At 35.8% G+C, this 12,400-nt stretch overlaps 1 protein-coding gene across 1 annotated transcript in view; it reads right to left on the reverse strand.

Moving 5' to 3' along the window:
• PAX5 (paired box 5) overlaps positions 1-12,400 on the reverse strand; it is a 90,109-nt gene that overhangs the window by 25,709 nt on the left and 52,000 nt on the right. Inside the window, exon 8 of the mRNA XM_053470064.1 lies at positions 7,632-7,761. Within this exon, the coding sequence (XP_053326039.1) occupies positions 7,632-7,761 (130 nt within the window). The remainder of the gene's footprint in view (positions 1-7,631; positions 7,762-12,400) is intronic.

A 12,400-nucleotide genomic window follows, 5' to 3' on the forward strand; every position in this document is an offset into this window, starting at 1 on the left:
TGTCATTTTGAGACTTTCTAGGATGGACAGAATGATAGGGAGCCTACCAAGTTTGCCATCCATAATATACCTGTAAATTAGCTCTATGAACAGGTGATATTTCTCCAAACAATTCATACAAACAGGGGTTGAAGGGCAAGTGGCCAGCTGAGTTTCTCCACTTCTGACCAACAGTTGGTGACGTCAAGATTTATAACTGTATTAAATTGTGTGACAGTCAGACATGATAAATCAGTTTCCCCTTCTCCTCAAATCACAGACAATAAAAGCTTTAGCAGTGAAAGCCATTCATCATAATAAAGACTTGAGAGTCTCTAGTCATCAATTTCACTCACATGCTTAATACACTGGAGAGAGTGTTAGACTTTTAGCAAAAGGGAAAAAAGGCAACCATGGGGAAAGACTGAACAGGAATAATTACAAAGGTCAAACAAAGAAATCCTTTAGGAAGCAAGTTTTTCTCCTGGTAGGTAAAGGTGCATCAGTCTTGAATGTTATTGTGAAGAATAGTTTCACACCTCTGGTGTCCTTTTGTGTCCCAGGGAATGTATAAGCATTTTAAAAAGCCATACAGCGGCCAGACAGATTTCAGAAGCAAGGGTTTATTTGTAATAATAATGGTAATCCAGTATAGCTATATTGTGTTCCTTGGGAATTTGAAAGTGCATATATATAACAGGCTATATCTTCTTCTAGGACTCCAGGACAAGCCCATTTGTAACTTTGCAACCAAAACTGTGAAATCCACTGTTAGGAGCTCTTTATTTAAGAATGATTGAAAGGGTAGCATTAGCGTGTTAGTCCTAGAGGTTGCAGTAATTTTATGGTAGTATAGATAAAGAGATGCCAGTGATATCATATTATGGTAGTGGAATGTCAAGAGTTCAGGGTCTTCCCTGTTCAGTTCCATTCTTCTGCCTTAACCTCTTCGGTCCCAGGATTTTAGGTACCTCATGCCCCAGAGCTATTTTGCCATTTTTACCATATGTGTGTGTGTTTAATTGAGATTCCCCCTTTTCAGTGTTTGATGTACTCACATAAATTACATATGCTTTTTTCAGAACAAATAGGCAATTCATTTGAAACCATAGAAATATTAAAACATGATAATAATTATGAGTGCATTATGTAAAAAACCTAGAAAAATCCTTACATATGTTTTTATGTTCTAGAGGGGCACTTCCATCCCTTAATCCCTTACATAGTACCCCATAGAGTGGTATTTTAATATGGCTTAATAGGTTTGAGGGTAGTGAACAGGAGCAGGTGGCTATACTTTTTACATGTAGAGCTAGGGCAATAGGATATATGGGATATATGTTATTATTATTATTATTATTATTATTATATTTTTGAACGGTTATCAGGGCAATATGGACAGAGATCCCATTAGGGACCTCTTGAACATGTTATGTAAGCCAGTCACAATGACAGACCATGCAGAGGATATCCTGTCCTCCTGTAACCTTCCGGTTGACTTCATTAGTGACGTCTTCTGGAAGGGAATGCCTGATCGAGTGATTCTATATGTAATGGTTTAGCACCGGCAGCCATTACAAAGGATAGGTCAGCAGAAAGTCAGCGATAATGGCTTCTGACAGAGGGAGTCCAGGCTGTCAAAGGTGCTATTATTGTGAAAAGGAAGCATCTAAGAGTAACAACAGCTCAGCCACGAAGCAGTTGCTGAAGTGCATAGTATATACAAAAATGCCTGTCTTCAGTAGCATCATAGGGAGTTCCATATTCCCTCCAAAAGCAACATCAGCGCAAGTACTGTAAGGAGCTTCCTGAAATTGGTTTCCATTTCCTAGTATCTGCACACAAGCCAAAGCACACTACCACTGGACTATGGAGAAATAAAAACCTGTTTTCTGGAGTTTTGAATTTCCACAAGAATTTGGTGTGTTTCTGTGGGAATGTTTGCTCATTCATCCAGTACAGCATTTGTGAGGTCAGGCACGGATGTCCACCAGTGGCCTAGTCAGAATAACTGACAGAAGCAATATACAACAACAAAAAAGTTAAAAATAACCTATAAATAAGTTCTTATAAAGAGTAATAATTACTTGAAGCAAAGGCAAATAATCTGTTGCACCTCTTAGCCTCTTAGTTATATTATTAGCAGCCATATTACATATGTTTATGTAATTCATAGCAATAATTTCCACGTACTGATAAATTTTACTACAAATATGCTGATGAGTGGAGTCGTGCCAGATCTTCATTTAATTTTTAACCTTAAAACAAAAGAACATTTTCAAAGACAATATTATAAATGAAGTATTTTGACTATTTTGCAAAAACACTTTTACTAAAGAGTGAATGGGGAAAAATTAAAGTCGAAAAAAATCATTTGCAATATGATAAACCGTACACTTCTATTTTGTATGTCCAAATCTCACCATATGTAGCCTATTACAATGTCCTACTTAGCTTAGGTTTAAGCAATTTAATTCCAATTTATATCATTCCAGGAACAAATGAACAACAGGGCAGCAAAAAAACAAATCTCAATTAAATACATTTAAGTTGATGAATGATTAATTTCTCAGACAATAAAAAAACAAATGGGAAGTAGCCAAGGGTAAAAGAGGCAGACAAAAGTAAACAAGAATAATGGCTGTATCAAGCAAGCCAATTTATTTATGGTTTTTTATTTTTATTTACAGAGACATGTAATATTTTTATTTTCTCAATATGTCCATTGTGCCAACTGGCAAGATCATTTTTATAATTTTTATAATTATTGTGTGCATGTGTGCACCCCAGCATTATTTGCAAACTCTAACATAATGCATTGGAAATACTTCAATTACAATGTGCTTAGGCGTTATTGTAAATACCAACTGATCCCGTTTGTGGAAGTACCACAACGTGTAAAAACATACAAATATCTCATAGTTATTTGCCAGTATTTTGTTGTCAGCAGGTGCGTAAAATAGGGAAACACAACCGAAATTGAAGAATTGCCTTTGACTGACTGTCTAGATAGTTACTACTGTTTTGGTTTTTAAGGAAGCTTCATAATAATGAAATACCTGGCACCAGTACTGATGAGTACAGAATTCATATGTCCTAGGGTTCATATACATGTCTACCTACTCTCCTTTTAGCATCGCTTAAGTTATCAACTCTACCAACATACCTAGCGACTCTTACACCCAGCCTGGTTCTACCCACTCCCTACCCTAGGCGCTTCCTGGTTTATGCCAACCCTGCATATGTGGTACCGAGTCCTGCAACCCAAGTCCTTCTCATCCATATGTAGACTTAAATTATTATCTGTTAGGTTACACTTGGGTCCCTGTCTCTGTGACTGGAATGTCACGTTAGAGCTTGATTCCAGCTATTCTTATAAATTACTCTTAACGTTATATCTTTATTATTGTCATTTGGAGCATAAAAAGCAAAAAAAATATATTAGGTTAATTCAATATTGATCAAGCTGACAATTGAAATGAGTTTGCAGCAGCAAAATCGCATGACTTGGACAAAATTACGGTCTCACATATACACTACTGCCAACTTGCATGTACACTTCATCAAATATAAGATAGCATGTCCACCGGACCCCTTATTAAGATGGAAGGGGCTGGCACGTACCCTCCCTTACCCTAACCCATGCAGAAAAACCTCCGTTATCCCATTCTATTAGCAAACTCCTGCAATCACATTACCTTAGTAGAATTTGGGCATCATTTCATTCTAATTACAGGGCTTGGTAACCATCTCTTTGAATTTTTAATCTACAACACAATTATATCCCCTTTACATAAATCTGCTATCATTACACTTCATTTATAGATGTCTGCCATCATAACATTGCACTTATATAGCTCTGCCATCATCATATTCCATTTACAAAAGTCTGCACAATCACATTCCTTTTACAGAACGTGTTGCCCATCGGTGCAATGAATCCCACTGGTATAATTTATATATAACGTCTAAAGGGTTCTATAGCTCTTCAAACAATTCTGTTTAAAAGAGCACGGCTTCAACTTGTTGAATTATAGTTTTCATTTTTCTTAAGCTGAAAAGTATTACCAAATTTGTCTTTCTTACACTATTGTGATGATTAAGTGTGTAATTATCATACAGATGTTTGGACCTTCAATCATAATTGGTAACTCTCCAAATAAACCAACCATGCAGGCAATAATATGGCAAGCGAAGTCTGACTATGGTAAGATTGGGTTTTGGAAGGGGATGGCTGATTATAGCTATGCAGGGTGCTTATGGTAAGGGGAAGGGGGCAGTGGCAAGGGGAACAAATCTTGGAAGTGTATTATCCGCTTAAACCCAGCTTATTTTTTTTTTTGTACAAAAATACAGTGGATAGTATATTTTATCTGCCATTGATATGGCACATTTTCATTCTTTCAGATATTAAGTTTTCTATGTGAGAAAAACATTCTACTGAAAACGTATTTAGTGCCATAACCTCTAACTTAACAGTTGCTGCCCATTTCAAAGATAAATCCTAGTCCCAATTGATGTATCCCAAGGAGAATCTGTAAAAACCATTACTTAGTTTTAGTAGGTATGCTGAACTACAAAACATAGGGTTTGAAGCATCCTAGAGATTTGTGCTTTTGGGGATGTCCATCAGGTTGAAAATGCTGGGAGTTTGTGTCTGTACTAGAGGTTGCCTAGTAGCAACCCTGGGCTCATGGCTAGTCATAATACTAAACATTCAAATAGGCATGTTCTATTTTTTTATATTTCGTAACATCCTTGTCTGCTTACAACATTATACAAGAGCATGGTGTAACATCTGCTGTTCATGATAATTGTATTTGAAGAATTAAGTTTGAAGGCTAACCAGAAATGCCCATTCTCATTTTATTTCCATATAAGATGTGAGGATCTCTCAAGGAATTTCAACAATTACATTATCAGCAATGTCTTTTGCATTACGAGGCTTAAAGGTGCATTTGTTTTAGATCGAGAAAAGAGGACATACTGTCTTATTTGGGTGTAACAGTAACTCAGTGGTATAGCTCATTACTATAATTGTAACGCCATTTGCATAATTATTCCAGCATGCTATGTTCATGAATATAATTAAGGTGAAACTGTCTTAATTAACATATGCATTTATCCACAAGGCTACCACTGTCACAGACTGGCACTAAACTGATGTCAGGTTGTGGTGGAGGTCACTTAATTCAGGCAGAACAACCTCTCTAGAGATAACTACCCCTATGTTGGATACTCCAGTGGGGTTTAGTTTGCGTTCAGTAGTTCTTTTCACCCACATTCATCAAAATAATTATATGAAATAAATACTTAAACTCTCACTTTTGTTGGAGACCCATGCGGGTAATTTGATGACTCTTTAAAAAGCTTATGAAGTAAAGGAAGAATCTTGGTGTGTGAGCTGAAGTCTTGACTGCCCTCTCAAGACTACAATGCTAATGTCCATTGACAACTTGAGCTTTTTGTTGTCTACATGTGTCAGTTTGCTCTTTAAGAGTCCAATGACCGTGTCAAGTGTTTTGCTGCTTTGTCCTCTAAGTGTGATAGGAACCAAGCTGAAGTCAGCAAGCTAAGACCGGTGAAATGCATCTGAACATAATTAATAACAATCAAGGGTTTCGCGAAACTGCTGACGGCAGCTGTAATGAACTAGGCTCAAGTCGTTGCCTTGCAAATAGAGAAAAGGTTTATGAACCGTGGAAGCAAGTAAGATATTTTTTCACGCAACTTAACATTTAATGTCTGCAAAAGTATAAATAACCATCACAAATCACATGTTTTGGTGGTAAGGAATGAAAGATGTACCATTTGGCTATGCCAAACTCATAACCAAATTATCAACTATATGTATTCTTTGGGTAGTTAACATAAGCCTTCTGCTCGTGTTTTGTTCCTAATGTTCCGAACAAAGAAAATAGTATTTCCTGTAATATTTTTTTTACATTTTGAACTAGCAACCAGGTTTCAGCAAAATATCCTGATATTACTTTTAATAATAATATATATATATTTATATAAATATATATATATATATATATATATATATATATATATGGTATAGTAAAGAAGATGTCCTTATTTCCAGATATAGTTCCCAGACAGAGGTTTCTGTTCCCATTACCATTTTGTCCCGGGAAGTGTCCTCTGAATTCCGAGAATTCAAATATACCTTGGAAATAGGCCGGACTTTTTCATTAAAAGCCATAAAATATATGAACCATGGCCAACATCATTATAAAAAATCTTCCCAGATAATTTTATTGAATATCTCCCTAAAATGACAAATAAGTTATATTGAATGTATGTTTAAGCTTAGCTAGCCATCGTTGGGTTAAGTAAAGTAGGCATAGAGTAACTGTAAACTACCCCACATACGCATTCCTTGAGACTGTCAAAAAAAAAAGGGCAGTTATTTAGGATACATAATAGACTAGTTCTAGTACTAGTGGATTCAGATTCATATGTATTTTAATTTTAACTGAATTTGCCAATTTCCAAAAATGTCCAAGGGTCAATAGCAAAACAAACAAAAATGATCCAGAGAGCTCGAAATTTTCTTTTTCAAAACAAATGGACCAAAAAGAAACAAATTAGTCTAAATCATGTTGGTCCATTTGCACAAGTCTAATACATACCTCCCAAGTTACAAGTAAAAACTTACAAGGGGCAGTCCAGCTTTTGGACTCAAATCACCTTTGTCCCTCTTTCCTAATTTATCCATACCCTACATACTACTGAATACAAATTATTTCCAGTCTATGTAAAACGAGACACCTAAAGATGCTTTATAAAAGATGTAAGCCCTTTATTTTTTGTTCTTGCAAATGTTTAACCCATTTTATGCATTCTCTGCCCATTTCCCCCAATGCCCTAAAATAAAACATAAAAAATGCCCTAAGACAAAATATAGTATATGCAATATCCATGGCGATATAGCCTAAGATGAAATAGACTCAAAATTGTTATATGCATTTAATCAACCAATAACATAACATGTAAACCTGAATAACCATATCCAACGTACGCCCTCAGCTTCATACAATGCTTGATACTTAACACCCCTACCCTCTAATTAACTGACCCGATATTTTTTTTTCTTAATTTTTATACTTTATCATTTAACAAAGAAAACAAGTACAAAGAATTACGTAAACATCTTACAAGATATATTGAGGATTATCAAATCAGGAAGACTATTTCAATACAGACACTGGCAAGCAATGGCATAGTTGTAGTTGTCAGAGAGGAGATAGGTCTATCTGTATAAATTACATTTCACAGGGAAGGACTAAAATAACGATTTAAGATTTCATTCTCATGGTGTCGACATCAATCGATATAATGTTAAATCGTCCGAGTTATTATTATTATAAAAAAAACTATTCAGAATCAAATTGTTGATCTATCTGAAATCTTATTTCAAGCCAAGTAGGGGTATCTTGTTTCTTACAGACCAACCTTCAATTAACATGTTTTTTTCCTGTTTCAAATCTCTATCTGTCAGATGCACCAGATTAGAGCCAGATTAGCTTCCAAGTCCCGCTATCTATAGGTGGGCTAGTACCATAATATCCAATATTAAGCAAAAATGAAATCATTTATTACTGTTACAGTCTGTTACAGCAATTTGTATCAACCAAAAAAATTACCTGTCACAATAGGGTATGATTGTGGTCCAGGAACACTTCCTCCTATATCTGCTGAAGATGGACTTGTTAGGCTGGATTTCATTTCATCCATACCACCTGTTAGCGATGCCATGGCGGAGTATTCTGATGTCTAAAAAAAAGTAATTCATAAAACAGTTAAAACAACATGATATTGATATGAATTCTAAAGAGAAGAGACACTCAGATCAACTGCTGAACAGTTTTGTAATTAAGTGCAGCATTAGAAACATTTTCTAGTTTACATTTTCTAACTCCCCCCCCCCCCAAAACCTTAAACCTTGTAAAATGTTGCCTTCTTCATATGTTTTTCTGGGAACATTTGTCGTCTAACACAAACTCGGCTACTGAGAAGCAGATTTTACAACTCCAATAACTCAACAAAGCCCAGGAGTCAATGGACTTCAACACGCATTAAAAACTAAAAATGTAATTTTGGGCACTAGACTGGTTAGACAGTCCTTTAGAAAGAACATCACTAGCGAGTGACTAAGACTGAAGCCCTGAGGGCAGCCTTGAATGGAGACTTTTGGGTATATTGCATGTCTGGCAATGGTTCGTCCCATCCCGAATGATCTAGGGGGGGTTTGCAGAGGTGGTACAAGCTTAAGATGGAAACAATGACATTCTACTATCAAAGGGAGAATTATGTGGAGAAGAGAGTAAGTGCTTTGTGATCTGGGCATCCCTCTGTGAGAATGCAGTGGCTCACAAAATAATTTCACCTTCATTATCAGACTTGACCATGTACAGCATCTGATCTCTGTCACATTCTCATTTTACTAGGATTAACAAAACTGTCTACAAATGAAATAGTTAAAATGTTTACAATGGGCATTAACATACCGTATATCAAAAATTAATAAAACTCGACCACAGATTCCAGTAATATATGTTTTGCCTCTCATAGTCAATGTTATTGTCTGGTTGAAATTCAAGCTATTCATAGAAACAATGCATTAAATAGTGTTATAAATAGTTATTTTATATAATATAAATATGTATGTATGTAATTATATAATATGTTTATATATATGAAACTAGTCAATAATATATACATACTTAGTCTTTGTGAGATTCAGTTTCCATCTGAAGAAAATACCTTTGAGGTCTCAAAACCTTATATAACTTTAATTATTTTTCTATGTTAGCCCAATAACAGGTATCAACTTAAACGAACGACTCTGAGAATCCAAAGCATTGAAGGCAAAAACAAACTGGTGCCTAATGCCAGGATTTTAGAACTGATATGTTTAAGGGTTTAATAAGCAAAAAAAAAAAATTCAATTAACATACTGTAAAGTAGAAACCTGACTTCCCAAAGGGAGAGTATAAAGTGCTGTACAGTTCATCCAGGAAGTCAAATACTGTCTGTCAATCGCAAATTAATTTAAATAATTCAATTACACACTTTTAATATTACAGTATAAAAAATACACAGGAGTCTCTTCTATGCCTCAGGTTCCCCAAGCCAGTTTTCTATTTTACATTAAAGGTACTGTTCCATCTACTCTGCAAGCTGGTTGTAGTCAGTGGCATATTTTAATGGAGTGCTGCCCTATGCCTGGGCCAGGGCATGGCCCCAGCCGCCCCACATTACTTACCTCCTCTATGCAAAGCCCTGGATATGATCACATATCCCAGTGCACTGGATTCTAAGCTAATGCGTTACCAAGTACATTATCTACAGAAGCTGTGCTGGCTAGATAGAGTCCTCCATAGTGTATTTAGGCCAGTCATTTCTGATCTCCCCAACCAGCCCATGGAGTAGTGGCATGCTGGGAGCTGCCTCTCCCTGGGACTGTAGCTTATGCCAGAATACACCACTGTCTATCATGCCTTACAAATTGTCAAAGATATTGCTATTTTCTGGTATATAAATATTACAGAAATAATGCACGGTTATCATATTCTAAATATGGAGCTCATTTCTATCACAGTCAAATGATGCAAAAAAATATTTAGGTCCATATGACAATATGTCTTTAAGAAATGGACATCATTCGATTAGAGGTACATCCTGTCAAGCGTCCTCTTAGTTTAATACAATCCAAGCCCTCTTTCTTTACCAGCCAAAGGTCATACATTGATCCTGAGATGCTAGGCGAGTGTACTGTAACAACTTTTTTTCATTGAGATGCTTCATAGAACAATAGGAAGTGATAAATATGTTTTGATTGGTCACTTCCATGCTTTTTATGGGCATCCCTCACCTGGTCTTCTTAATTTTTACTCTACTTTAGATAAGTCGCAACGAGGGGTTCAGGTTTTGCAAGTTCATTGCAAACAGGTCAACAAATCATATTAGGAACATTGCTAATATACAGTTATTATTGCACTACTTCCAGGCCAATTCAGGTATATAAATACTCTAATTTTGCAATAGATAACAATGACCCTTTGTTTTTGCATGCTTATGCTATATAGAAATACTCTATTAAGCATGCAAATTGGATAGATATATATATATATATGAATATTTAATCTATATGTATAAATTGTAAATATTAAGTTGTGATAATTCACACCGCCTGTTTAATGGTATTTTCAATAAACAACAATTTACAGTAAATTAACAACATGCTCTTCACTTGAGAATTTTTACAGAAATAAAAGCTGTAAAAATCTTTAAAAACAAAATGTAATAAAACGTCTTTCTATTTCATTTATTTCCTATGATTGGTACTGTTAGATGGATTATGGTCAGTTTAATAGTTATATTCTAGCAATTTGGGGAGACAGATAGCGTATCAAATAATGATAACATAGGAACAGCCTTCTCTAGACTCCAGTCTATAGAGGGCTATACTGTGACCTTAACACTAAGGAAGGTCTACGCAGATATGTCCTGAAAACATACTTTATAAATAAGGTAAGATATATTTTTATAACAGTGTGTCCCATTCAGGGCATAAAAAAATTGAGAGAATTCAAAGAAGCGAGGATGTTACATGGTACTTGTTAACAAAAATATAACATATAACCAGGAGAGACTTAGAAAGCTTAATATATGTAACCTACAAGAGGAGGATCAGAACCTGATGGCGTAAAGTTCAAGATCGGAAGACTGATGTGAGAAAACTCTACTTACAGAAAAGGTAGTGGATAAAAGGAACAAACTTCCAGCAGAAATAGAACAAGCAAAAGGATAATGGGCGGCCCCAAAACCCATTGAAAACAATGCATTTTGTCATTAAGGGGTTAAAAAGGTTGGGATGTGCATATGGTTAGTTATTTATTCTATCTTAAAGAACGCATAAATAAATGTTAATAGAAAAGGGGCAGACTGGATGGACCAATTTGTTATTTTCTACTGTCATTATTATATATCAACGCAGCAGATACAGAAATATATTACCTAAATACTTTTGCAAATGACAACACCGTTTTAGTTATAATACCAATGCAGGTACGTATGCCATAGGCATAGTCACACAGCGGTTTCTGGGATTTGTGTAAACCAAAGTCTACGCACTACATACATGTAACATCCTTGTTATATCTTTCACGCTTCCTTTCGCTACCCATTAGACCTCTAACCAGCTAGATTTTCCATTCACTCTTTTGTTTCTCGTTTTCATTTGTGCGTAATATCTGCATGTAAATGTCTGAAAATAGCATCCGTAATTGGGGATTATGAAGTATAGCCAGCTCCTGACAGGCTGCTAAGGAAGATGGATTATCCTCATTTTTCTGTAAATTTTGTCAATTTTGGAATTCATAAGCTATCAACACTGATCAAAATGTGACTGCACAGCTGTGTCAAAAAAAGAGAGCGTGAGAGAGATGGGGAGAGAGGGGGATTGGTGACGTGAGGTCCCTTGTTCATGTTGAATATTGGTTCTTGTTTTTTTTCTTTTCACCAAACCACTTCTTCCCCTCCTTCTCCCTCACTTGTCCAATGTATTATGCCCTGTATGGGAATCCTTCCCGGCTACTTGTAATTTACCGAAAAATAAATAATATATATAAATAAATTGAATAGAACGCAAATGCTCTACTCTGCCTATTGAAATCACAAAGTGTAATTTATTGCATTTTCGCCTCTCTTTATTTATCCCTAAGTAGTAAACACAATTTCTGTTCCGAAGGTTTATTCTGTTCTACTCCTACTAGACAATCACAGCACACTTGAGGCAATTGTGTAGGCTCTTCCTCTCAATTTTCCCATTACTGGGAGTAAGTACTGTTGGGACTCTTTAATAGCCCAACTGCAGCCCATATCAATAACAGATGAGGTTTAATCGTCCAACACAAAAATTATTTAGGCTCCGAAAGGACATTCAATGTCATTTGCATAATGGCATTGCAATCTTGCGCACCTAACCCGTCGTGCATAAACAAGGCCCTGGGACCATAAATAATAATAAATCATGACGTCCAAGCGTCTCCGGCTGTAATAGGAGCCACTCTTCGTTGAAATTATTTCGGTAGAAAATGGACACTGTAATTTTTAAGACATGTGGCATACCAGGAGGCAGTAAATCTCTCGCAAACACACACATATACAATAAAGTGACTGCCCCGTGAGCACAAAGCCGTGTGAATGAGAGATGGAAAATATTTGCATTTGCTGTTTAAATTGGCTCCCGTAATGCTGGGAAATGAAATACAAAATCTGAAAGGGGAAAAAAAATAAATAAAAATTGAACTGGTGTATCCACGTTTGATCAGGTTAGGAAGCAGCAGTTGTATATTTAAGATATTTCGGGTTCCTTCTACAATGTTAAGTCTCATTTAAAAAAAAGTTA

Source organism: Spea bombifrons, chromosome 1 (genome assembly GCF_027358695.1).
Source record: "Spea bombifrons isolate aSpeBom1 chromosome 1, aSpeBom1.2.pri, whole genome shotgun sequence".
NCBI classification, from domain to species: domain Eukaryota; kingdom Metazoa; phylum Chordata; class Amphibia; order Anura; family Pelobatidae; genus Spea; species Spea bombifrons.